The sequence below is a fragment of the Micromys minutus genome, assembly GCF_963924665.1.
Source record: "Micromys minutus genome assembly, chromosome: 6".
Classification (NCBI taxonomy): domain Eukaryota; kingdom Metazoa; phylum Chordata; class Mammalia; order Rodentia; family Muridae; genus Micromys; species Micromys minutus.
In genome coordinates, this window is record NC_137975.1 from 24358530 (window position 1) to 24383881 (window position 25352).

The following is a 25352-nucleotide window of genomic DNA, read 5'->3' on the forward strand; positions in this document are numbered from 1 at the left end:
GGTAGCTCTTGTTCATAGCTGCCTCTCTGTGCCTTGGGATCTTGAATTTTGACTCAGGATTTAAAGCAATTGAGCAAAGAAGAGAATGAGACTTTCTGATGGGCTTGTAGAGACAGTAGTGTAGTTCTCACAGGTCGAGGTGACATATCCCTGTAATCCCAGCTATTCAGAGAGACTGAGGCTAGTCTAAGCTACATAGTGAACTCATGGCCAGCCAGGGCAACTTTGCAAGATCCTGCTTAGCATCTTGCATGGGTCTGGTTTCAGCAGGAAACCCCCCCACCATTCAATTCCCCGAATCTTGTGTATATAACTACCCTGGGGGGGGGTGGACGACCTGCCATGCTGAAAGGGCTCTGGTCAGAAAGCTAAGCATTAAATATAGTGGGCTCCGTTCGCCTTCCTTTACTTCCAAAAAACAAACAAATGAGCAAAAAACTGTGACACGTGTCCTACCTACTTGACAATGAAAATCCAAACTGCCAGCATGTATCCCTGTGCGTGCTCACCTGTAATGGGAGTCTGATGTGAGGAGTGTCAGAGCTGGAAACTGACTAGGAGTTCTACCACTTTGTGCCACCCTGATGGAACAACAAAGGTGACGGTCACTTCCTTACCCATTGAGAACATTAATCTCTTCACCGGGTGACTCTCCTTTGGGACCAGGGAGTCAACACTTGAAATGTATTGAAATCAGAGGACCTGGTAGGAATGGCTCTGCCCATCAGCCCCCCCCTACCCCCTCCAGCATGTTGACCACTATTAGGTGAAACCGCTCAGAATGCCAACAGTGTTCAGCCTCTGCCTGCAAGTCTTTTCCCTCTGGTTGGAGGAAGCACTATGGACTGCGTGCACAGCTCCCTCAGTGGGCCATGTGAGGGGTGGATGTACTGGCCAGATAACAGGCCCAGGAGGCAGGCTCTAATGAGGTGGAGACGCACAGCTGCCGCCAGCTTCCTGGGCAGGCTGAGAAAACATCTTTATTTAAGAACTGCTTGCTACCAGTCAATAAATAACTACTGTAAGAGTGAACAGTGGGCTGGGGTGGAGGAGCTGCACTTAAACAAGAACGGTCATCAGTGGTCCAGTGAAGCCCTGAGCTCAGAGCTATGTGGGCTCTGAAACGGGGCCTAAGTTGGAGGTATCTGGTGCCAAGGCAGGTTGCGTATCCTCTAAAGAAACTAAGGGCCCTAGGCCTCTGAGGCTACCTGGGACTCTGAACAGAGCTGTTTGATTCTCTCTCTCTCTCTCTCTCTCTCTCTCTCTCTCTCTCTCTCTCTCTCTCTCTCTCTCTCTATCTATCTATCTCTATCTCCTGCTCTCCCTCCCTCCCTCTCTCTCTTTCCAGGTTTTCTTTAATGCCCTGTTTTCCCAAAGCCCGGGGCACAGAGTATACTACACTCCTAGTTATCAGCACTTTTTTCCAGTGAGCATCTTGAAGTCTTTCTTACTTCTACTCTGAGACTCCCTGGCAAAGTATGGTCTCAGCTAGCAAGACCAAACACCACACTTGAACTCATAACAGGTATGAGGATACTGCTGTCCCCCCCCCCACCCCCCAGCATGCAGGAGTCCTATTGGCTATTTGACAACTAGGAAAAGATGCCTCTGGCTGGGAAAGGCATAAGGGGAGGACAGCTTGGTTAGCCACGCTGAGCTCTTGGCTAGAGTACAGGCTAGGATGGCACTGGGGAAGGCACTACTTTGTAAGGACTATTCTGTGGATCAGTCCCACTGATGGCTTTTTAAACAAGCTGTGGGGAGCACAGCAGATGGTACCTCTTATGGCTTCCCTGTGCTAGGCATTTTGATTCTAAGATCTCAGCTCTGGAAGGACTCAGCACCTCCCCACTCCTCAAGTCAGGACTTCACCCAACCGAGATCTGAAAGAATCCTGGAAATACCTCCAAGGCTACCCAAAAGAAGCCCCTTCCTTATTCCCGAAGGCTGTTCTGACCTTGGCTTCATTCTCTCCCATTCCTTGTGGAGCTTCTCATCTGGGCCCCATCGCCTCCGTCCTCCCCTACTGTCTGCGTTACCTGCTGCCCTGGATGGCAGAGCTGTTCTCATTTGGACCATCAGATGGCAATGAACAGATAGCTCGGTGTTGGTGGTACAGGCAGAACAAAGGACACCTTCCAGTCCCTCGAGAGGTGTTTATAGGCAGTGTTGTCCCTAGACTTCGGGGCATTTCCTGCCTGTTAAGCCTAGACAGAATGCTTGCTTATGGCTGTCCCTTTCACCCCTATTGTGAATGAATGGAATCTCAGTCCAATAGCTTCCCCAGCCTGTACAGAAGTCAAGAAGACCCTTGGCCAGGAAGGGACTCTGAGAAGCCATTTGATTTAGCTCTCCCTTCCAAGCCAAGTTAAGGTCCAAGTTTCCTCAGCAAGAGGCCTTTTTTTTTTTTTCATTTACGAGTTCACATGTTGACGAGTCCCCCTGTGGGCTCCTCACACCTTAGCGAACACTCTACTTGAAGCCCCAAGCTGGAACAGCCTCATCTCCCCACAGCAAATGCAACCTGCACAGGGCTAAGGTTTTCCTCTTCTCGGGCCTCCCAGCAGCTTGCCTGCTTTTCATGGACCTTGTTAAGAAGAAAAGCTTAGGGGCTGCAGCCTCCCACCTCCCTAACTAGGTTCAGTGCCAAACCAGCCCTCCCTGCCCAACCATTAGATACCCATTTCTTTGGCACTCCTGAAGCCCAAGGCAGTGAGAAATAAGTAAACCTTGGAAGGTTTCAGGTGCCCCTTTCTAGGGCTAGCTAGGGTTTTCCAGGGCTAAGCCTGAGCCAAATCCCAGCCAGCAAAGGCATGAGGAGGGATGCTAGACCAACTCTGGGGTCCACGTAAGGGAGAATGATCACATGGCTGAGCCCCTAGCACCCTTGTGTGTGCGGTGCTGGGAGCAGAAGTGGGTGGGTTTGATCAACTCCAGGGAAGCAGTCCTTAGCTAGGGGAAGGTTTGGAGGTGGTCGGGGAAAGGTATGCAAGTGTATACATCTTTAAAAAATTGTAGTGGGTAGATACATAACATAAACCCGCCCAGAAAAACAGAGCAAGGCTCGAAGTTTAAAAACCCATAACAAAATAGAGCTCTAACTGTAAACTACAGAAATGGCCGAAGGAACAGCAGGGCAAGTGCCTCTTGGAATGCCTGCTCTGCTGCTCCTGTGAGCCAAGGGTGTGGACGCTGGGGTTTTATGATCCGGCTGCCACAGAGTCCTGCTCTAGGGAATGCTGCCCTTCCTTTGGCCTCTTCTTGAAATGAGAGAGCCCAAGAGGCTTCCAGCCAGCGTTCCCTGTCGAGTTCCAGCACACTCATCCATGTTGGTCTCACCAGCCAGAACCTCTTGAAGCAGAGGGCTCATCCTCCAAAGTCCTTGGCCATCCTAGAACCAGGCTGTGACTAATCAGCGCCACACCTCCCTCCTCCACAGAGCCTCCCACAGGTGAGGAGGAGACTCTGGTGCTTGACAGAGTCTTGTCACTTACAGACCATGTGACCCTAAGAAGTCCCTAACCCTTTCTGGACCTCCATTTCCTCATCTGTTAAGTGCAGGGTATGGATAAGTCAAGCTATACGGCTTCTTCAGCACCTGTAGTCTGGTCTATCACAGATAATGTACCCAGAACTCAAGGCAGGCCACACCCCTCTTATTAACCCTTTCTCTTCTGGGGATTTGAGTCCAGGCAGTTTTATGGGGAGCAGGTGTGGCTGGGTGATGGAAGGTATTCCTGGAAGCAGGCGGGGCCACTTTGATGCTGGCCCTATTCAGATGCCTCTCCATCCCAGGACAAAGAGTGGATATGTTTTGAGAGCTGGTCTCCAGGGCCTGCAGTTATGGGAGGTGGAGACAGGCACAAGTCTGCAGCAGAGCTGAAGGGAAGAGAGTAGCATTCAGATGGACATCTCCTGCCCATACCCTGGAGGGTCCATGAGGGAAACATCTTGACGAAGCAAGACAACTCCTCGAGACAAGCCCTTTAGTCACATAGCCACCTGAAGTGGCCCTGTCACTCTGTCATTTCATCTGGAGGATGACAGGGTTGGGTTGGCAGTGCTGGCTGAGAGGGCAGTGCCACCAGGATGGTGAATGGGCCTTAGGCTGGTGCCTCTTTCCATCAGGTGGGGTAGCCTCTCAACCCTTTTGAGCTTCTATCATCCCCAGTCACCCAGGGCCTTGTTCTTGGCTACTGAGCAAGCAGGACTGCCAGGGAGCCATGGAAGGCCTTGTCGGGACCAACCATGGTGCTTCTCCAACGAGGACTAGAAGCAGTCCCTCTGCTTCACAGAGGGAAATTGATAGCCCACTGTTGCCCATGTTCTTGCTGGGCCTCTGATCTCAGATGGCAGTGCCCAACTCCTGGCCCCAAAGGACCATCGGCTTAATCTGAAGATGTATATTAAAATCCTTCTATCCAAAGGCCTTGTTCCTTCTGTCCAGGACCCCAAAGGGTCCAGGCATGAGGTCTAGTATTATCATGGAAGTCACTGCCCAGTACCTCTTGATTTAAAGAAAATTTCCTTTCATGGTTCTATCCTGTGGCAGAATAGAAATATCCTACCTCCTACATAAAGGGTTGGGAGTAGGTGTCTAAGCCAACCACTCTCAGGCACAGTGCTGGACCACCTTGGCTTTGGAGGGGGGGCTGTGGCCAGCCGCTGTGTCTGTTAGGGTGGGTGTCCAGCTTGGGTGTGGCAGGCAGTGTTGAGATCAGAGCTTCTGGCAGCCAGTGAGCATCAGTATCACCATGCAGGAGAACATGGGTCCAGGGTGGGCAGGGCGGACGGCGCTACTCTCTACCATCATGCTCGTGCCTGAAACCAGCAGCAAAACCCGCGTGGGCTGAGTGAGCCTCCCAGCCCTACCCTTCCAACAGAACCCAGAGGCCTCTGGAGGAAAGTCATACGGCCTTACCCATGCAATATTAACTTTTGCTTTTGGTCTCCAGCCCCTTGCACTCCATAAAAGAAGTGCATTCCCTCCTGTACCTTGGGGTAGCTCTAGAGTAAGGAAGGGACAGTGGTGTGGGAGCTATTCGTTGCCTGTCTTTTCCTTTCTCCTTATGGGGTGTAGGTTAGAGTTACTCTGGGGACAATCCCTTGACCAGTATCTGGGGGACCAATACCACTGACGGGTTAGGTAGAAGGGGAAGGGAGGGGCAGTACCTCCATTTCTCACAATGTGGACTTCTGCTGGGATCCCATCCCCTCCAGGCCCTGTGGTTCGAATCTGTACTAGAGCATGGCCAATGTCTTCAGGGACTGGTATTTCTATCCAGTTCTTGCTGGTGAGGTGGAGCGTAGGAGTTGGGTGCAAGTCGTTCTGATACAGCATCTGTGGGATAGAAGTTTCCAGATACAGCCTCCTGGACCCTTAAGAGGTCCTTCTTGCCTCCTTCAGTTTCTCGTTGGCCAAGCTTCTCACTGGTGAGAGGTAAGTGTGCCAGCAGCTAAACTGTCCTGTCAGACCCCTAGCCCTGACCTTCATGCAACCGTGATGTGGAGCTGTTTTTATAGTCTTTTCCACGAACTACCCAAAGCCCCCATGCTCTATATCTCTCCTAGCCCCAGATGCCACATTCTAGGGATTCCTTGTGACCACTGGAAAGATAGGCACCATTTCTCCTCATGGCAGGCCTGTGTGCCCCTTTCTCACCTTGTAGCCTGTGACTGTAGATTCATTTCGGAGAGGAACCACAGGGTCCCACTTAAGGCTGAGACTGGAGCTTGAGAAAGTCCAGGAGATGTTGCCAGGAGGTCGCCGTGGTGCTACCAGGGGAGGGGAGATTGGGGACACTGCCATATGCTTCCGTGGGCCACCCTTTTCCTCTAGCCAGCCCCTTTCTGTTGCCCACCCATATGACAGGAATTCTCAAAACAATCTGTCACCATGGAAATCCAGAAGATACCTCAGAGGCCATCACCATGTTAGTAGGTCCTCTGACCTGCTGCTGCCTAGTGCTGACCATGTGACAGGAATAGTCCCTACCCCATGGCACATGCCCTTCTTCATCCCTGGCACTCACGGGGTTTCATAGTCATGGCATCAGCCGAAGGGCTAGCTGGCCCAGTGCCAGCCCGGTTGTAGGCCCTCACAGTGACGTGGTACTTGGTGTTGGGGTACAGGCCAGTGACTCGGGCACTGGTGTCTAGCCCTGCTGTCCTCACTCGGTCAGCGGCTGCTTCTTTGTCTCCAGCTTTCCAGTAGCGAATCTAAAAGGGTCAGGATGTATTAAAGTGCATGGCAAAGCTTTCGGCTACACAGTTTCCATGTTCCTCTCCTGCTCAGGCTGGCCCCGTGATAGACTCTAGTTTGATAACCTACACTCTAGGTCAGGTGACCCAGAAAGCTTGGCCATGTGACTACGAGTCCCTGCATCTATGGCTCTTTAACAGCATCTAACTCCAAGGAAGGTGTCCAGGATGTAGGAGGAAAGAAGAAATAGGTGGCTAGTGGGGAGACAAACAGAGGTGAGAAAGGCCCAGGCTGTCGGCATCTTCAGGCCTTCCAAGGCTTCCCCATCACTTAGGTCACGCTCAGCAAGCTCATTCTAGTACCAGCGGAATGTCAGGGTCTACTGCAGACCTGTGGCTGCCTCTGCCTCCTACACATCAGACCCGGGATGCCAGCTCTCGATGCAACGTTCATCTCATTCCCTTAGACGCTGTCCTGGAACATGCATTTGCTTGTAAGGTAGCTCAATGCTTAGTGCCCAGTAAACACAACTCCAGACACCAGTGCAATATCAGACCCTAAACAGTCTTCAGTCAAGGGCCAACAGTGGAACTAGCTTCTTCTCCCAGTAGTCTGTCAAACCTCTTGTGCTAAAATCAGGAGCCAACCTCGGGAGGCACAGGCTAACAGCAGGCACTCTCTCTGACAATATTGGGCCTGGGTTTTTCCATCTTCCTTCCCTCTTGACCCTCTCGCTGAGGAGTCAGTGATCCCAGGAGGAATGACTGTAAGCTGTTGCCACTACTCAAGCCCCGCCTCTTTCCAGCCCCAGTTGATGCTCACCTCATACCCCAGGAGAATGCCGTTCATATCTTGTAGTACAGGTTCCCAGCTCACATTCATCTCTGAGGATGAGGACCCCTTGGCCCAGACCTTGGCAGGGGCCACCCTGGGTTCTAAGGACCAATAAAGAATGGGAATACGTTGCCAATATACCTCTGTATCCCACAGAGTGACTGACCCTGACTAGGACTGTATCTCTTAGGATTTTGGGGGAATCCCAGGGCCCAAGATGAAGCTCAGTGCTCAGGTTGAAGCCCAGGGTATACACCCAAGGCTTGCTTCTCCTCCCATAGGACATCCCCTCTCCTTCCCTGTGCCAGGGAGTCAAGGAGGGTCAGACCCCAGGCCCCACAGCACACCTTCCTCTGCTGAGTACACTAACGCAGTGAGGCTCTCAGGCCCATCCCCCCGACGATTGTAGCCTCGGATCTTGACCTCAAAGGGTGTGTAGGGCTGGATGCTGTCGTTGCTATAGACGAAGTACTGGGCATCAGCACCAGGCACCTGGGCAGTCTGCCAGCTGGAGCTGCCTTTTCTGCGGAACGACAGCCGGTAGCCGAAACCGTCTCCATTCTGGTACTCCCGTGACATGGGCTGAGGGCAAGAGTATGGCATGGACCAGGGGCCATGGGTATGTGTTCCCTACCCATCCATCTGGTTCCACCCAGTCTTCACCCAGATCCATGGCCCTGGGATGCCTGTGCCTTCTCAAAGGATTCCTGAGAGGTTCGGGGGTGGGGTGGGGGGGAGGAGATGGGAGGGAGGGAAGCTGCCAGCTTCCAAATGAGACTCCAGTGGTCCTTTCTGTTGCTGCCACTGTGTCTGGAGACAAACTCTGATGGGAGGGGAAGGGGCATGATTCCTGAGAGGCCTGTCTCTCTGTCCCTGTCCACTTACAGTCCAGTTGATGATGAGTTCTCCAGGGGCTCCTCCCCCTCCACTGAGTCCCGATGGTGCCACTGAGGGGACTGTTAGAGACAAGGAACACAAATGTGTCGTGTTAATGGGCAGAAAGTGTGTGTGTGGGGGTCATCTTAGGTGGAGTGTCCTAATTTATCTTCCCATAGCCCTGTGCATGAGTTAGAGTCAGAGCAGCCCGAGGACAATCCTCATCTTTGCTGTGCTTTCTCTGCCTAGCCACTTAACCCTTTTGGGCCCCGATTACACGTTCTATAGGAGGATGATGATGTCTCTGTCAGACTGAAAGCAGAATTTTAGTGAGAGGCCAGGTAGCATGGGATGGCTACTCTTGTATGTTGTCTTTACCCCTGCTGGCTTAGCTAAGCCAGAAACCCACTCCAGTTTGCTTCAGTCAATGGGAATAAGGAATTTTGAACAGCAGTTAATGAAAACAACAAAACAATTTTGTTAGAGGGTATTTCAGTTACTTTACTGGTATTTTCTCTCTCTCTCTCTCTCTCTCTCTCTCTCTCTCTCTCTGGTGGTAGATTTAATTTCCCCGTCTTTAGTATTAAATAATACCGAGATGGCTTCTGTCAGCTCCCTGAGCACCAGGGTAAGACAGAAAGCCCGAGGTCCAGAGCAGTTAAGCAACTTGTCCAAAGTTCGCACAGCTAAAGCACAGCCCAGCTAGAGCGTGATCTCCGCTCTAACGACTTTAAAGATCCTCACTGCCCCTTTGCACTGTGTTTGTCTGCTCATCAGTTCCTGAGGTGCTAGAATCAAAGACCCAGCCCTCCTGGGGAATGATCAGAGCACAGCGGGTGCCCCTGGGCGGGCGAAGACCATTTCTGTTTCCTTCCTGGTTCTCTCCTCACACTCTTCCCTGGCTCTGACAAACATGTGCTTTCACCGAGGGTTGCAGGCAGATTATTATCCCTCCTGCTCCAAAGATACTAACTAAACAGGGCCTGAAGTCTGGCTGCCTCTCTAGCCCCCTGCAGAGCACGTGTGTGTACACGCCCACACGAATGCACACGGACACACTCCTTCCTCATTAGCTGATTAGCAGGTTGTGTACACTTAGAAAACAGTTTACGGTTCTTGTCCTAGGTTTGAGACCAAGCTCTCCCGGTGTGCATCCTCCTCCCGTGTTCAAATCAGCACTTGTGGGTTTGAGTACTAAGCTGAAACTGGCTAGAGACCTGCCTGCAGGCCTGCTTTTCAGCAAGGGGTTCAGCTCAGGCAGTTTGTCCGAACAGCAGCTTTGCTTCTAACTTTTCATCTTTTCCCTATTTACTCACCAAGGGGACCCAGGCCTGGTAAACAGATTGGGATTTTGTTTCTGCTTCCTCTGCTGGGGCTCCCTTTGTAGAGAGTTCCCTTCAGAACCCCAGACACTCACCTGCTTCCTTAGTGCGGATTCTGCTGGAGGGACTGCTGGGCTCCCCAGTGCCCAAGATGTTGCTAGCTGAAACCCGAAATTCATAGTCCATCCAAGGCATGAGACCCAGCACCTGGGCCGTCTCTGCATTGCCCTCGATATTCACAGGATCTGCAAGGTCCCAGGCAGTTAGTGGCTTGTGTTCATTTATGATGAGGGCAGGTTCTGGGCCCGCGTGACCTTTTGTGCTCTGCCCCTTATCCTGGTCCTATCAAACACTAATCCCTCAATCACTCTTTGACTGAGAAGCTAGTGAACTCTGACGTCATGGGGCCTTTGCCAACGCTGTGTTCCCCCCACTCCATACATGTTGAACATGCTGGCATTCTCTAGCAACAATTCTTCAAAGGCTTCAAGGCTGCCCCCTCCAGCCCTCCCTCTTCTTACCTTCCTGTCTATAAAGGCTTCCCTGCCTGCCTAGATGCTCCCTGGATGCAAGAGAACAAAACTTAATTCTCTTTGAAGCCTTGGGTTCAGCCCCTGACCTTCTGACCCCCTGGCTTCTGCTGTGCACACAGTGGGGGCTTTATTAATACTGATCCACGTGGTGCCTCATACTTACTGGTTCGAACCTGCTTCCATTTCCCGGAGGGTGGAGTTCGAGCCTGCAGAGTGTACTTGGCAATGGGGCTGTGATTGTCAAAGCCACGACTCCAGCTAAGCTGAACGGTGGTTTCTCCAATGTCTCTCACCACCACACCCCCTGGGGGACCTGGGGGACCTGTACCAAGAGGCAGAGCATGCTGGGTCAGAAATGGGCAGCTCCCAATTTGAGTCAGTTTTATCTAGACTCAGCTTGGGGCATCAGAGGGCAGGAGAGATTGGGTGGGAGGCCAGAGGATGGGGACAGAGGAGAACACTGAGGAGCGATGTGTCTCAGATATGGAGGCTTACAGAGGCTGTCCATTGTACAGATTTTTCCCTGCACCGAACCTGAAACTCCTGAGCTCATGAGACAAAGTCTTGCGGGTGTTTAGGGTACATTTTCTTTCTTGTATGGCTTTGGAAGAAATAGTCTACTCATTTAGGAGCCACCAAGAATGACATAAGCACTAAACAGACGCGTCTGTCTCTGTGGCTTCTGTCAGCTTTCAGGGAGGGAAGACATGTTGGGCCTCCCTTTGCTGGGGCTCCCTCCTGATGGAGCTCTGCTGGGGGTCCCTTTGCTGGGGGCTTCTCCCCCACTGGGGCTTCCTCTGCTGGGCTCCCTTTGTAGAGAGGAAGCCTGTCTGAATGGGGTGGCTGAGGCCCATTACCTCGGACCAGGACTGTGGCCTCCTTGGATGCGCCATCTACCACTGTCTGGGCCTTGCATGTATATTTCCCACCATGGCGTAGCTGAGCATTCAGGATAGTCAGGTCCCCAATGGTCTCCTTCTGTGCACAGGGAACAGCAAGATATGATAAGTTAGGAGGAAGCCCTGACTTGTATAATAGGCCATAAGACAGAATGGAGCCTGGGTTCCCTGGCTGCACGGCATCCATGCCCTCTGTGCATCAGTGTTTCTATCTGTTCAAGGGGAAGAATGAGCTACTTGGTGCCACTGGGCAATAAAGTGTGTCACATAAGACAGCCTTCATGAGCCAAGTTGACGATGGCATTTGTACTGTGGGAGAGGAACAGTAGCAGAGAGAATCCCCTGGTCCACTTGGAATACTAAAGCTAGATTCTAACTCAGAAGGGCGGTCCTTGGGTGGATCCAGGAAAGGTGGCTGTGGGTCCTAGGATGATCTTTCTGGGCATGGCCTCAGGGGTTGGGGTAAACTCTGGAGAGCCTGAAGGTGGTAACGGTCGAGGCCATCTCATTCTCTGGCTTATCAGGAAGGAGGGAGATTGTACTGGTGCAGCTTGACACAAGCTGGAATTATCACAGAGAAAGGGACATCAGTTGAGGAAATGTCTTCATGAGATCCAGCTGTAAGGCATTTTCTCAACCAGTGATCAAGGGGGAGGGCCCAGCCCATTGTGGGTGGTGCCATCCCTGGGCTTGTAGTTCTGGGTTCTATAAGATAGCAGGCTGAACAAGCCAGGAGAAGCGAGCCAGTAAGTAACATCCCTCCATGGCCTCTGCATCAGCTCCTGCTTCCTGACCTGCTTGAGTTCCAGTCCTGACTTCCTTTGGTGATGAACAGCGATGTGGAAGTGTAAGCTGAATAAACCCTTTCCTCCCCAACCTGCTTCTTGGTCATGATGTTTTGTGCAGGAATAGAAACCCTGACTAAGACAGAGACTTATGAGGCCTCAGGCCTTACCGCACTGGCTCTCCGGTAGTGACCACCAGGCTTATCAAAGTCAATAGGGAAATCATCCAGGGTCCAGGTGAACGTGAGGTCCATAGTGGGGTCGTGCGAGGCGTGACACTGTAGGGTCAGGTTATCACCCACATTGATGTCAGCACTCGAAGGAGCTAGGGTGATCTTGGTTGCATCTACAAAGCAAAACAGCAACAACAAAACAAGGCTCTGTAATGGCAAAGTCCCATGAAGGAAAGAGACTCTGGCCTATACTCCAAGAAGAGATACATATTCATGCACAGCTAGATTCTGGAGGCTGGCCACAGGTGGTCCCAAGAGAAATTGAGTTGTGAGGCAGCTTTGCAAGAACGATAGGGAACCAAGAAGGAATGGTTGGCAGAACAGCATCCCAGCAGCTGACCACTGGTCTGAACAGTCCATAGTCCTTACCACGCACAGATAGGATCCCTGTACTGTTGGCTTTGCCCATGAAATTCTCAGCAAAGCAGGTATATTTGCCTTCATCCGACCGACTGATGTTTCTGATAATCAAGGTGCCATCCAAGGTGACAGTCACTCTGGAGCAAGGACAGAAAAGATCCAGTCATCTCGGGGACACACCGTGATCATTGGAAGGGGACTGGCCTCTATGAAGTTGTGGCACACAGAACCTACCTGGTACTGTTCCCCAAAATCTCAGTACCCTTGCTCCAAAGTATTGTAGCTTTTGGAGCTGCGCGAGGCTGGCACGGGATGCTGATCTCTCCACCTCGAGCTGCAGGGATCAGCCGTCTCACGGGGTTCTGCCTGAAGTCTGGGGCCAGAGCTGTGGAAGAAGGGGTACTCAATGGCTCACCCTCAAGATATCTACCCGCCCACCTTAATTAAGATGTCACCTGGCGGCTTCGCGCTAAGCGTCTCAAGTGGCAGCAACGTCTGTCTCTAGAACTCAAGTCTATTCCTGTATCATCACATCCTTCTCTATTCATCCCACACACACGCTCCAATCATCTGTCTTGCTTTCTTTTGGTTTTTCTTCCTTTTTCTTTTAAAGATTTATTTTTGCTTTATGTATGTGTGGGTGTTTTGCCTGCGTACCACCTGCATGCAGTGCCTGAGGAGGCCAGAAGAGGGCGCAGGGTTCCCTGGAACTGGAATTACAGGTTGTTGTGAGCCACCATGTGGGTACTGGGAATGGAACCTCAGTTTTCTTAGCCAGTGCTCTTAGCTGATGAATCATCTCTCCACCTCCGCACCTCTTAGCTTTCCTTTTAACCCTTTGAAGCTGCCAAGTCTTTCCTCCTTTAGGATCTTAGTGTCTGCATATATAATATTACCTGAAACCTCCCCAGATTTTTACAAGTCTGTCTCCTTCAGATCATAGTGCAAGAGTATTTTCTGACCACCCCATCTAACCGACTCACCTCAGCACCACTGCTGTCCTGGATTTTTTATACCATATTTTTAGGATTATCTGGAATAAATTTTGTCTTAATTTGTTCCTCTCCCTCGATTCTTGTACAGTATTTAAGGCAGATCTTTTGTATTTGTTCCTCAGGAGAGGTTGAGTAAGTATTGGTTGAATTAGTGAATGAAAGAATGAGTCTTGGGGCTGGAGAGATGGCTCAGTGGGTCAGAGCATGGACTGCTCTTCCAGAGGACCTGAGTTCAATTCCCAGCACCCAGTGGTGGCCCACGACCATCTGTAACTCCAGTTTCAGGAGAATCAACACTTTCTTCTGACTTCTATAACATGGGATAGACATACAAATACAGGCTTCATACAAATGAAATAAAAACATAAATAAAAAGAGGGCTGGAGAGATGGCCTAGTGGTTAAGAGCACTGACTGTTCTTCAGAGGTCCTGAGTTCAGTTCTCACCATCCACATGGTGGCTCACAACCATCTGTAATGGGATCTGATGCCCTCTTCTGGTGTGTCTGAAACAGCTACAGTGTACTCATATATGTAAAATAAACAAATATTTAAAAACTTAAAAAAATAAATAAAATTAAGAGTCTTTGTTGAGCCATATCAAACTTAATAACGGCTTCTAATGTTCATCTCGCAGCAGAGAAAATACACCTTGTAAGCTCAAGTGGCTGGTGTTCTTTGTCCCAGTCACATTACACCCTTTGTTTTTCATTTCTTCTCAAAGCAGTGTTCAAGTACAGGGTGAAGCATTTTTTTAAATTGAGAAACTGAGGCATAGAATCAGGCCACAGAGCCTAAGGAGCTAGATTAAATAAAGATCAGCTCTTTTCACTGCTGCGAGTGTTGGCTTTATTCAGACACGTCTTTGGAGAACTCTCTGTGTCTGAAAACTGGTGTAACCGAGGGCCATCGAAAAACAGAAGAGAATGTACACATGCAAGCACGTGTTCGGAGAAGCAAAAGCTCAGACCCAGCCAGACACAACCTTCGTGCTCCGGGGCTGTCTCCTGCCTCCTTTACCTTGTACAGCCAGCTCAGCACTGGCATAGATGGTGCCATGCTTGTTTTCCGCCACACACTGGTACATGCCAGAATCTTCCAGACTCAGCTTAGAGAATCGCAGGTCCCCAGCCAAGACATCCACCCGGTTCTGTGCAGAAGAGCCAGGGCAGGACAGGGAGGGACATCAGGACCATTGGAGGACAGGAAGGGGCCAGGAGGTGGTGGTGATGGTGGTGGTGTGGTGTACGTTAACTTTTCTCAGAATGAGGGCCTACTTTGGGGTTGCCTGGTACTTTAGCCTCCTGGAGGCTAGGTTTAAGATGACATCCCTGGTGATGCTGGGATCCCAGATCTGTGACACAGGTGACCCACCTGTGGCCTTGTGTCTCTCCGAGAGAAGAAGCACCAGAACTTCCCAAAACCTTTTGGTTGGCCCCGCAGGGTAAGAGGGACAGGCAGCAGAAGAGGGTGGTTGTGTGGGAGGAAGCCCTGATTTCATACCTGGGAGGCCAGAGGCTCCCCATTTCTCAGCCAGCGCACCATGGGCCGGGGTTTGCCTGCTGCTGCACAGCCCCAACGTAAGTTGGAGCCAATGTCAGCTTCTGTGTCTGAGATCACCTTTAGCCACTCAGGCTGAGCTGTGGGGGAAGAGAAATGGGGAATTATGCGGCTGCAGTATTTGTACGTGACAGCAGATGGCGCTGTTGGTACTCTGGGATGGAGAGGACAAAGAAATGGGGGCAGGGAAGCTGGTACTTTATGGTTGTGCCAGCTGCTGCTTTAGCATCCAAATCTTTTGAAAGACTTGTGCGCTTTTTGTATGCCCCTGCTGAGCTCCGAGATGGCCTCTCCAACTATTCTTAGTAGTCCTGGCAACAGTCAGAAGACTCAAGCAAGAGGCCTCTCAGTCTCTTGGATTTTCGCACTGTTTCCTCAGGGAAGAGGGAGGTTTCTCCAGCTCTGTACCTTGCACGATGATGCGTCCCTGGACGGTATCACGGCCCTTGGAGTTCTCTGCCTCACACTCATAGGTACCCTCATCCTCAAAGCTCACACTGGGGATCTGCAGGGTGGGCTCTGCTGTGGCCCACTGGGGGGACAAGGAACCATCCACTTTGCGCCACTTGATCCTGGGAACAGGGCTGGCAGGGGAGAAAGAACCAGAGGGGATGAGCTGAGCCGAGCATGCTCCTCATGTGTTTGTAGTACCTATGTTCACACTCGCAGGCCCTCCTGAAGCACTGGACAAGGTGAAGGGGACTCCTGGGAGGGGACAGATGGGAAGAGGCTAGGAACATAGGCTTTGACAGGTCCCCTTTATCAACACCTTGCTTTTCCAAGGCATGTTCATTATTAGTAATTTATATATTAAACTGGCCTAGGGAACCAATGGGTCAAGGGGGTGGGCATGTTACCCTGTCAAATGCTCCTTTATAGATGTTTCCCGGAAGCTTGATAACTTCCCACATAGCAGTAGCCAAGGAGCCCTGCCCTAGTGGGTCCTTCTTCCGGGAGAGCAAGAAAAAGAAGCAAGCCTTCCTGTTGTAGTTTGTGAAATGCCTAATGTAGCATTTAACATTCATACCTGTTAAAGTGCCAAGTACTGCTCTCAGGGCTGGTATCCATTCACTCATCTGATCTTTGTAACAATCCTACAGGGCAGGCACTGTTACCATGACTGTCTATCAGTCGTACAGCTGAGCCTGAGATGTTAGGTCGCTTGCCTGAGGTCTCCCAGCCAGCGAGTGTTGAAGCTGAGCTTTGAGCCAGCAGGGTGGTTCATATTGTTTTTTTCTGCTGCTGGGTGCTCCTCAAACTTCCCAGGACCACCATTTACTATTGGAGGACCACGTGACTCCCTCATGCTCATAAAGCCCTTGTGTGTGATGTCTCACTGGCAGAACTTGTTTCATAGGTAGTGGGTGATGCCTGTTTTGTGCCCAGGACCCTGTTAGTCTATTGACTTTGCTCTCGCATTCTGGGATCTCTCCTTCCCTTGAGGGGCTTTGAAATGAAACCCTGCCTGGGCCCAGGGCACTCTTGTCCTATGGTACTTACTTCCCAAAGGCAAAGCACTCCAGGGTGACTTGCTGCCCAACCAGTGCGTAGGTCTCTGGGGGAAACCGGGCTTTGATACTGGGAGCAAAGAGACGGGGATCTGGGGAGGGAGGGAGGGAAAGAAAGAGAGAGAGAGAGAGAGAGGTTGTGTGAATCACACACAACGGACTCGAGGGAGGTGCTCTGTATTAGAGCCCATGCCTTCCAAAGTTCACAAATCTCCAAATAAATGTTTGGAATCCCCAAACATTCCCTTTCCCATGGCGGCCTGGGGCAAGGGTCTGAGACTTGGCATCAGAGTCTCATCCGCTCTGAGCTGTCGTTCTTAGGCTTGGTGGGATACTGTTTTCCCCCGAAGCCTATCAACTCTTCCAGCCCCTCCATTACCCTAGATCCTGACCTTCAGCAGCCAGGTTGAGCTGTGCAAATTTGCTGAAGACACTCTTGGTGGAGAAGTCCATGTGGCTGGTAGCCAGACATGAGTAGTTGCCCAGGTCTGAGGCATTGGTTCGGGCGATGTACAGGTTTCCTGTAGTCTGGGACACGAAGTGACGCCCGTCCGTCGGGATGAAGTTGGGGAACTCATTGAGGAGCCAGCGGTAGGACAAACCTAGAAAGGAAGGAGTTTGAGGAAGCAGGACCCCAAACATGCTGCAAGCTCTGTCTTCTCATGAGAGCTTGCAGCTCTAAACAGGGGCTGGAGGTGTAGCGGGAAGAGATGACGTCAGCTCTCTCCCCATGATGCTAGATACTGTGAGCATGCTCTCAGTCCAGCTAGGGAAATGCAGAGCCACTTGAAGACTTACCACCTCCTGTTCTGTTTCTCCTTTGTGGTGCTAGCATCCGAAAGTTCTTTCTGGTACACGCCCCCTCCCAGTCTTGCACTGGCCCGGGATCCCCACTTACCTGGGTAATGGGCAGGTGGGTTACAGGGCAGCATCACCCCCCAGCCCTCATGGGTTTTCACAGGGTCTCTCTCCTCCTTGGAGAATTCCTGCAGAACTGGAGACAGAGAGCAAGGCTCAGGCACTGTCTTCAAGCACGCAGCTCCCCAGTCCCTCCTCCACGGGGAAGAGGCAGTCTCGAACATGCCATTTGCTGGCAAGAAAGCCTGGCTGGAGGCTGCCACCACCTGTCCTTCCTGGGCACCTTTTCCTGGCCCCATCTACCCACACCCAACATCTTGGCTCCCATGGATCTCACAGCCAAAGCGGAGGACAGCCTCCTTGCTGACGACAGTGCCTACTGGGTTGGAGGCTAGGCACTGGTAGACGCCAGCATCCTGCGCCTTGGTGGGGCTCATGATGACCAGGTTGCCCCCCATCAGCTGGTGACGGGAGCCAGGTTCCAGGTTCATTTCTGTGCCGTTCATCTTCCACCTGTAGCAGGGGTGACAGTGGGGATGGGGCTTCAGGCCTACCTGGGTAAGGATAATGTAAAGAATACCTGTATGGTGCCCGGGGGCTCCCAGCATTCATGGCTAGGACCTCACCTATAGGTGGCTGGTGGGCTAGCTCGGGCACGGCACGCCAGTGTCACCTGATCCTCTGCAGACTCCTCTGGAAATAGCAGGCCAACAGGTTGCTCTTCAAAGATGGGTCCAAAGGTAGCTGGCGTTCCCTGGGCAAAGCTCCATCCTGCAAACAGGGAGTAGTACCACTGTAGCCTCAATGCCTGAGATGGAGTCCAGCGTCGGGGGAGAACTCAGTGGGGATTCATCCTTTTCTGCGTTGGCCAGTAGGTGGCCATGGACCACTGGTGGCTGTTGAGGGTTTGGAATGTGTCTAAGGAACCACAATTTAAATTTAATTTACTTTAAACAGGCTGGGCAGGTCCATTAATCTACATTGGAGTATTCACTCGCCTACCTACAGTCACATAGTAAGCACGTGTTGTATACTTAGGGCTGTGAAAAATGAATCAGACACATGGTCCCTTTCTTTGAAGGGCTTTGCAGTCCAGGGGAGGAAACAGAACAGACAGTACAGGGTGCCATGTCGAATAGTGCTTTAGGGACAAGATTCAGTTAGACTCTCAGGAAACCTCACACAGCTGTGGCACGTGAGAAGTCACCGGCAGGAAACAGGGGCAAAGGGTGTTGTGTGTTTCTGGAGTCCAGTGCTCTCCTAGGGCAGTATAGCCTAGTGAAAAGTGCTTATCTGGGGGCTGAGCTGGGGTTACCTTGGGCAAGCTATAGACCCCCCTGTATATTGATCTGATGTTTTCCTATGAAATTCACTTCCATAACTATTCACCAGGTCCATAACAGGGTCTAACAGTAGAAAATACCAAGGGCCTGGCACAGGATGCAAACCCAGCAACTAGCTGTTAGACCCAACTGGGGACAGGGTGCAGAGGACGTCTGGATGTTGGCTGTGTTGGCAGGTTGAATGGTGACAGTTTTATGAACTGTGTCCCTTCTCAGGAAAGAAAGACCCAGTGGTCATACAGCCGATCTGTATCGGGCAAGCCATGTTGCTTAGCAAATGGGTTTCACACTTGCCTTTCCTGGCCCTGTCTCAGCCATGGCCTTGCTTTGCACACACCATTGTCCTATCTCACCAGCACAGGGTCAGCAGTACTTCACACCCGCATAGGCACAGTGGGGGCTCTGCCACTGCGGGATCAGGTGGGAGCCAGGCCCCCTAATTGGCTCCAATCTCTTCCTGCAGCTGATTTCAGACCTTCCTTGTTGGGTGGGGGATGGGAGGAGGGAACTCCATTAACCAATTAGTGCCTTCTTTCTGGGCACATCCAGCTGCTAGTCCTCTTCTGAACGAGCGTGGTCCCTCTGCTGCAGCTGAGGGCCAGCTCTGGCCTCTTGGGAGTTGGGGCATCTGCTAAGCAGCCCTCTGAATGAGGAATGAGGCAGGAGGCAGGACTTTCAGAATGGTCTGGGGAGGGCTTCCCTGGAGTCCTGTTTGAGTCCTCCACCCCTCCCTCCCAGTCGCTTGTCACTCTCCCTTACTGCTGCCTGGGGCCTCAGAGGTAGAGTCTGACAGCAATGGCATCATCTCCCCCTGGAAAGCCCAGCTTAATCCGGAGTTAATGATGGTGGTGGAGGGAAGGGACCCTGTCCCAGCTGGGACCACCTGGAGAGAGGGGAGGAGGAGGATGCAAAGGAGGAGAAGGAGGGATGGAGAAGCTGCCGGGAACAACTTTAGACAATAGCAGCTTCCAGCAACTCTGGGTGTGGGGCCTGGACACCCTGGTACTTTAAGACCATGTGCACACCCTTACACTCACCCCAATATCCACATGCACACACCTTCATGTCTCACCCGCACAGGATCCTACTGTGTTGTCACAGCACACAGATGTTTGTATACAGCTGTCTCTCTAAGCCAGTCAAATGGGTAGATAGGCAACTGCACACACCTCTCTGCCAGGCAGGCCCAGCTGCCCATAGCCCCGCCTGCTCACTCCGTGCACATGAACTCATAGGTAGCTCTACTCACTGACAATAATTAAGTCATGATAAGAATTGTGCTGTCGGTCCGTTCGCATATATGGCTGTCTGATCCACATTCCAAATTCTTCCTCAAAGTTCTCTAAGAAGCAAGGTGCTTCTTAACTCTTCAACACGGAATCTGACCCTTAGGAGAGCTCGATAACTTTCTGTACCTCAAAACAAAGCAAAAGGTCTACCCCCGTCCAGCCTCACCTTGCAGCTGACATTTTTGAACACGGTGGCTACAATTTCTGACTTCAGGTTTTCGGGACTATCTGAGGCCCCGGCCCCACCCAGAAGGCCTGAGAAAAGGAGTTTTGGGGGTGAAACCCAGAAATCTGGGGAGTAAGAGATGCTTCTGAAAGGAGCTGGAGTTGAAGACATCGAGGTCTAAGCTGTGTTGCACTCACACCTGCACCCCACAGCGTCGAACTGGTCCACAGTCTCTCACACAGCCCACACCACTCCCTGGCTACACACAGGCCTACAGGCGAACCTTACACACAGGTGAGCACATATGAACACACACACTCGCAGGCAAGGGCCGCCCTCTCTGTGGCCCCTGCCCCAAGCACCTTCATTCTTTTCCCCTGTTGCTCTTTTCCCCAGGAAAATCTCTTGATGGTGCGCCTCGCCTTGCACTGGAGTGTGAGCGGTCCAGAGGTCTATTCCAGGATCAGGTGAGCAAGCCAAGAAACACTTTCCAGGTCTCAGTAAAAAGCAGATCTAGAATCAGGTCACACTGGGAGATAACAGCCCAGGTCCTGGCCTCGGACGTTTGGCAATTACCTTCTGACCCATTTGGTTGCACCTTTTGCTTCCCAAAGGAGTTGCCCCCAAGAAAGGGGATGCTGAGGACCCTCTTCTCTAGCCTTTACTCAATGGGAGTAAAGAGCAGGAAGTGGATACCAGAGGAGACGGTGGGAGGAGGAGGGGCATTAGATTCATCCTCTCCCCCTCTCTCCATAGCAGGCTGATACAGTGTCTCATTCTGTGAAGCGAGAGCCTCTTATCCAGTCTGGAGGAAACAGCCAGGAGTGAGGTGTAGGAGTTAGCTTTGCTTCTCAGCTGCCCTACGAAGCACCCTGGGTGCAGGGTAGAACAGAGCAACAGGGACCTGGGGCGAGCTTCTGAGACAGCAGAGACAGGGTATGGCTGTGTCTTGAAGGGTCATGGGCAAAAGATGTGGCCTAACCTCCAGGACTGCAGAATGTGTGCTCCTTCTCCCTTGGAGCTCATTAGGGGAAAAAGAGACTCCTATCGGTTTGGATTTAGGACCCAGACAAAGCCAAACAGTAGCCAGCTGGCCCCTTAGCTGCAAGCCTTGGAACAGCCAGCTCCAGGGCAGGACCTCTCCAGCTCTGCTCCCTTCTCTGCCTTCTTGCTGGATCATGGAGCGCACCATGGAGACTGGACCCTCTGTCCTCTGTCGGCAACCCTGCTCTGCCTCCTCTGCTTGCTCTCTGCCTGACCCATCCAGACCCCCAAAAGGGAGCCCCCAACATTCTATGAGGTAGCTGCTGTTCCCTTGGGTCCAGGGTCCTGGAGCATTCTTTAGGACAAATGTGCATATGCTGGAGTTGTCCCATAGAGCGCTTGACAGGTGGCTTGACATGCCACTGAAGGCATCGTTTTCATTTGAATCACTCGTTAGCTCAGGACTCACACTTGGCGATGCCTAGCACACTGTGCAGTGCTGTTCTAGAGGCCACCTCTTCAACAGATAGCGTGGGGACCTGGCTGTGCCACATTGCACTGTGTGGCAGAGGGTAAAGCACTCAGCCTCTCTGGGTCACATTTTTCTTCCTCTTCAACACAGTAGAGATTTATTTCCTTTCCTCCCAACTTCAAAGGTAAGGCAAGACCCCGTGTATGGGAAGGATTTAGCAAGGAAATGGCTTCAGCAATGCAGAAGAATTGCTTCCTAAGGGATGATATGATTTAACCCTATAATCAGCTGCTCTTACCTGGAGAGGAGACCAGAGCCACTGTGGCCAGCACCAGCAGCAGCAAGCTTGCCTTTTTCCTGGCGGGTGTCCCCATGGTGGGTGTTTCAGGCAGAGGCAGAGTCCAGAAGAGAGGAGCCGCAGCAGCTTAGCTCCAGGAGAGTCAACTGGAGGCTGAGACACACCTGAGAAGACAGGATGAGGGTGCTGAGCTGCAGTGCTCTCCCAGCTGCAGGCACATCTGGTGAGGACTTGCCTTCCTGCCGGGGCTGACCTGCACTTATCCTCCTCAGATCCCAGAGGAGGGAGGGGCTTGGCTATCACCATGGAGCTGTTCCAGGGCTGAGTGCCTCCCCATAACCCCTGGGAGTCTGGCTCTGCCTGGTGCCCCTCCCTCCAGCCGGCAGGTGCTGATCAGGAAGTGAAAGCGGAACTAATTGGGAGGCAAGAACCCACCTGCCCGCTTGCTTGCAATGGTGAGTCCTCTGTATCAGGAGAAGCCCTTAGAGAGCGGGGCCTTTGCCTGGGTGAGGAGTTAAGGACTTCTTCCTCTGGTGCCCGGGGATGAAGACTACTCTTGTTCTGCTCTTCCTCCAGTAGCTGCCTGGGTGGGGCACTAAGCCCCTCTGGGGCTGTACAGTCTCTGAATGGGGACTGATTTTCTCAAAGTAGGGGAAGGTTTATGGGTTAACTCTGCTCCAGCCTGTGGTGCCTAAGTAAGGCACCTAGGTGATTTGAATGGAGACATGACCTTGGTCCTATCAGCCACATGGGTCCTGCAGCTTCCTGTACTACAAGCCTTAAGATAACTTTCAGAGGGGCCTCTGTCTTATACAGGGAAAGAAGAGACTTGGTAAAGTCAGTCTGGGTAGATCACAGGGAGTAGGATAGCAGCTTGGGAGATGAAGACCTCATTCAAAGAGCCAAGGGCAGGGACAAGGTCACCTCCCTATCTATTTCTCTCCAGGGAAAAGACTTCCTGACTTCTAAGGACAGGGACTCCCAGAAGCTGCCTTGTAGGTGTTGGGGTGAGCCTGGTCACCACAGCCCATTTCTTTGTTCCAAAGCTGCCACAGGACCAGAGCACCTGGCTGCAGATTCTAACAGGCCACCCTGCCCTCCCTCCTGCTTGCAGAAGACCCAGGGCAAGGCAGGTTTGTCCCCACTGACTAGCTCTGCAGCCCTGCTGTCTACTTCTGCTGTGAAACTGCTCTTCCAGGTCCTTCAGCTCTGCCTCCCTGGTGCTTCCTGAGACAGCAGAGTCTGGACCCCTGCCGTGTGGGCTGAGAAGACTGTAGACAAATGTGGGCTCAGGATGTGCCTCACCTTCCTCCCACTCCACTCATAGGAAACACCCTCCATCCCTCTTCCACCTGGGCTCCCCCCCACCTTTTCTGCTCCCAGCAACCGAAAGGCAAGGGAAAGAGTGACAGAGTCTGCAGGGAGTGGGTGGCAGGGATGCCCGGGGTCATCAAGAATCAAGAAGCAAGGGTTGGGGTCCAGAGCAGGAACATTCCCTTCCCACATGCGACCCCAGCCTCATACGCTCTGCTTCTTGTCAGGAAGTGCATCTGGTTGTCAACCCCCCAATTGCCCACCCCCATTCTTGCTACTCTCAGTTCTGTACCAGATACCAGACATTTGGCATCTCTAGATCCCCCATCATCCACAGCATCCCTCTCCCCACACCCCAAATAATTTCTCTCTAGGCAAGGTGTGCTCATGTTGTAGAGCGCTGTTCACACCTCACCTGCCTGGAAGTGCCCAAAATATTTCAGTCAGAATACAGAATTCAACCCTTGATCATCTACAGCTCCTGCCTGTGGAACCATTTGTCTCCAGTGGTCCTCTAGCAGGAGAGGCTGTAGTCTGTCCATCTTCAGAGCACCATACTTAGCAAAGTGTCTGGCACATAACATATGCTGCATTCAACTAAATGAGAACCGTTGTGGTCATATGCCTCCAGGAGCCAGTGGCACACACACAACACATATGAGCATACTCACAATGGAACTTAGTATACAACCTGACCAGGCTGGAAGTCTTTGGTACTTTGTGGGGCAGCACAGCAAATGGTACATATGCCCCGCCCCCGCCCCTCCTCCCACAAGCACACCAAGGTCTCCAGGTCAGCAGGGCATCCAGTCCGAGGAAATCTCACAGGTATACCTCTGGCTGCCACATAAATGCCCTCAGCACAGGGAGGTGCTGGCTCAGTTTGGAGCCCACCCACCTGAGGATTGCAAAACCAGTGGGCAAGAGTTGGTAATACTGCCTTCATCTTTGTTTTCATAAGGATTGATTTTACTTTTAATGATGTGTACTTGTGTGGGTATGTGCATGTAACTGCAGGTGCTCACACATGCTGGAAGAGGGTGTCAAACCCCCTGGAGCTTGACACTGGCAACCTAGCTCAGGCCCTCGAAATAGTAGTTCACACTCTTAACCACTGAGTTTTCTCTTTGACTCCCTGACCTCATCTCTTTACAGCTTCATGGGCTGTAAAGACAAGTTACCCTCCCTGATGGAGCCTCAATTTTCTCATCAGCAGAATGGGCATTATGTGAGCATTGCAGAGTGGTTCTGTGGCTACATCTGTACTGGTTATCAAGTGGCTGTGTTGCCTCAGAGCCCTCTGGACCTGTATCAGTCTACTGTGGAGAGGGAGGAAGAGGATGGCTCTAGTTGTCCCTGCCTCCATCTCCTCAGGTTTCCACTTCCTGCTCTTGACTTTCCTAGGAGTATCCCAGCTTGAGGAACTTGGAAACCATCGCTGGGGCTGGAGAATTGTGAACTCATATCTGGGCATGGAGAGGCTGCTCATCATTTTGTTCCTTCCCTTTGCCAGCCTGCCAGGGCTGGAGCTCTCACGTCCAGCACAATGGCTGGCCTGGGAGGAGCGTGGGCAGTGAGCATTTATCCTGAACACACCAAAGCAAGGAAGAGATGAGGTCACAGCGGTCACCTCCACCATGTAGCGGCCAAGATTCTGTGTTGTCTTTTTGGTGAGGTCTGTAGATTAGGAATAATCCAATCCCACGGCATACATTAAACTTCAGTTTAATCTTGGATTTTTATCATCCACTGGCCTGGCCTAAATGCCCTGAGTACCCTCTGGGGACCAAGACCTTAGAGGAGACTTTGGAGGAGATGTGTGTGGGATCAGGAAGATATGAGGTTTCTCCTGGGATGAACTGTACACCAACCAGTCTGATCAGATATGTTGAGTCCCATCATCCTGGGTAAACTAGGAAGAGCCCATATGTAAGTCTGGAGTAAAGGTTGGAGCATTCTGCTTCCATGAGGGTGAGGCAACCAGAATCTACCATTCTTGAATTCATTTCCAGTACTGTGAGTGTGTACATTTGTAAGTGTGTGTGTGTGTGTGAATGCATGTTTGCTTCTGTGTGTGTGAGTGTATGTGTGTGTGTGAGTGCATGTATGTGAATGCATGTTTGTGCCTGTGTGTATAAGTGCATTTCTGTGTGAGTGTATGTGTGTGTGAGTGTTTATGTGTATGTGTGTGTGAGTGTATGTGTGTGAGTGCATGTGTGTAACTGCATGTCTATGTGTGTCTGTCTATCTATCTATCTATCTATCTATCTATCTATCTATCTATCTCTTCAACCCATAATCCTCCTGTACCAGACTCTCAAACACTGGGATCACAGGAATGTGCAACTACGTCCAACCCCATCACAGTGTTCAGTGACCATGGACCAGGCATTGTGTTGAACACTGGGGAAGCAGTAACTGAGACACTCCCTTTATAGCACTCCCTGGATGGCTGAGAGCAGGCTTCAATGTGATTTCAAGTTCAGAGATCAGTCCTCTTCCTGGCCATCTGCTGTATGACA

General features: G+C 51.7%; 1 protein-coding gene across 1 annotated transcript; it reads right to left on the bottom strand.

The window, feature by feature from the left end:
• Positions 1-4717: 4717 nt before the first annotated feature.
• Positions 4718-21657, bottom strand: CNTN2 (contactin 2; the record flags this gene model as incomplete). The annotated part of the gene is made up of 22 exons (XM_080917759.1): positions 21517-21657; positions 17591-17735; positions 17302-17477; positions 17005-17100; positions 16499-16708; positions 16099-16198; positions 15007-15182; positions 14542-14678; positions 14059-14188; positions 12279-12429; positions 12054-12181; positions 11622-11797; positions 10625-10745; positions 9931-10089; positions 9330-9479; positions 7922-7992; positions 7384-7618; positions 7025-7137; positions 6033-6219; positions 5663-5775; positions 5173-5341; positions 4718-4821 (listed from the first exon to the last, which is right to left on the bottom strand). Exons 1-22 carry the CDS (start codon positions 21590-21592, stop codon positions 4718-4720), a joined length of 3123 nt encoding a protein of 1040 aa, XP_080773885.1. The 5' UTR covers positions 21593-21657.
• Positions 21658-25352: the final 3695 nt, after the last annotated feature.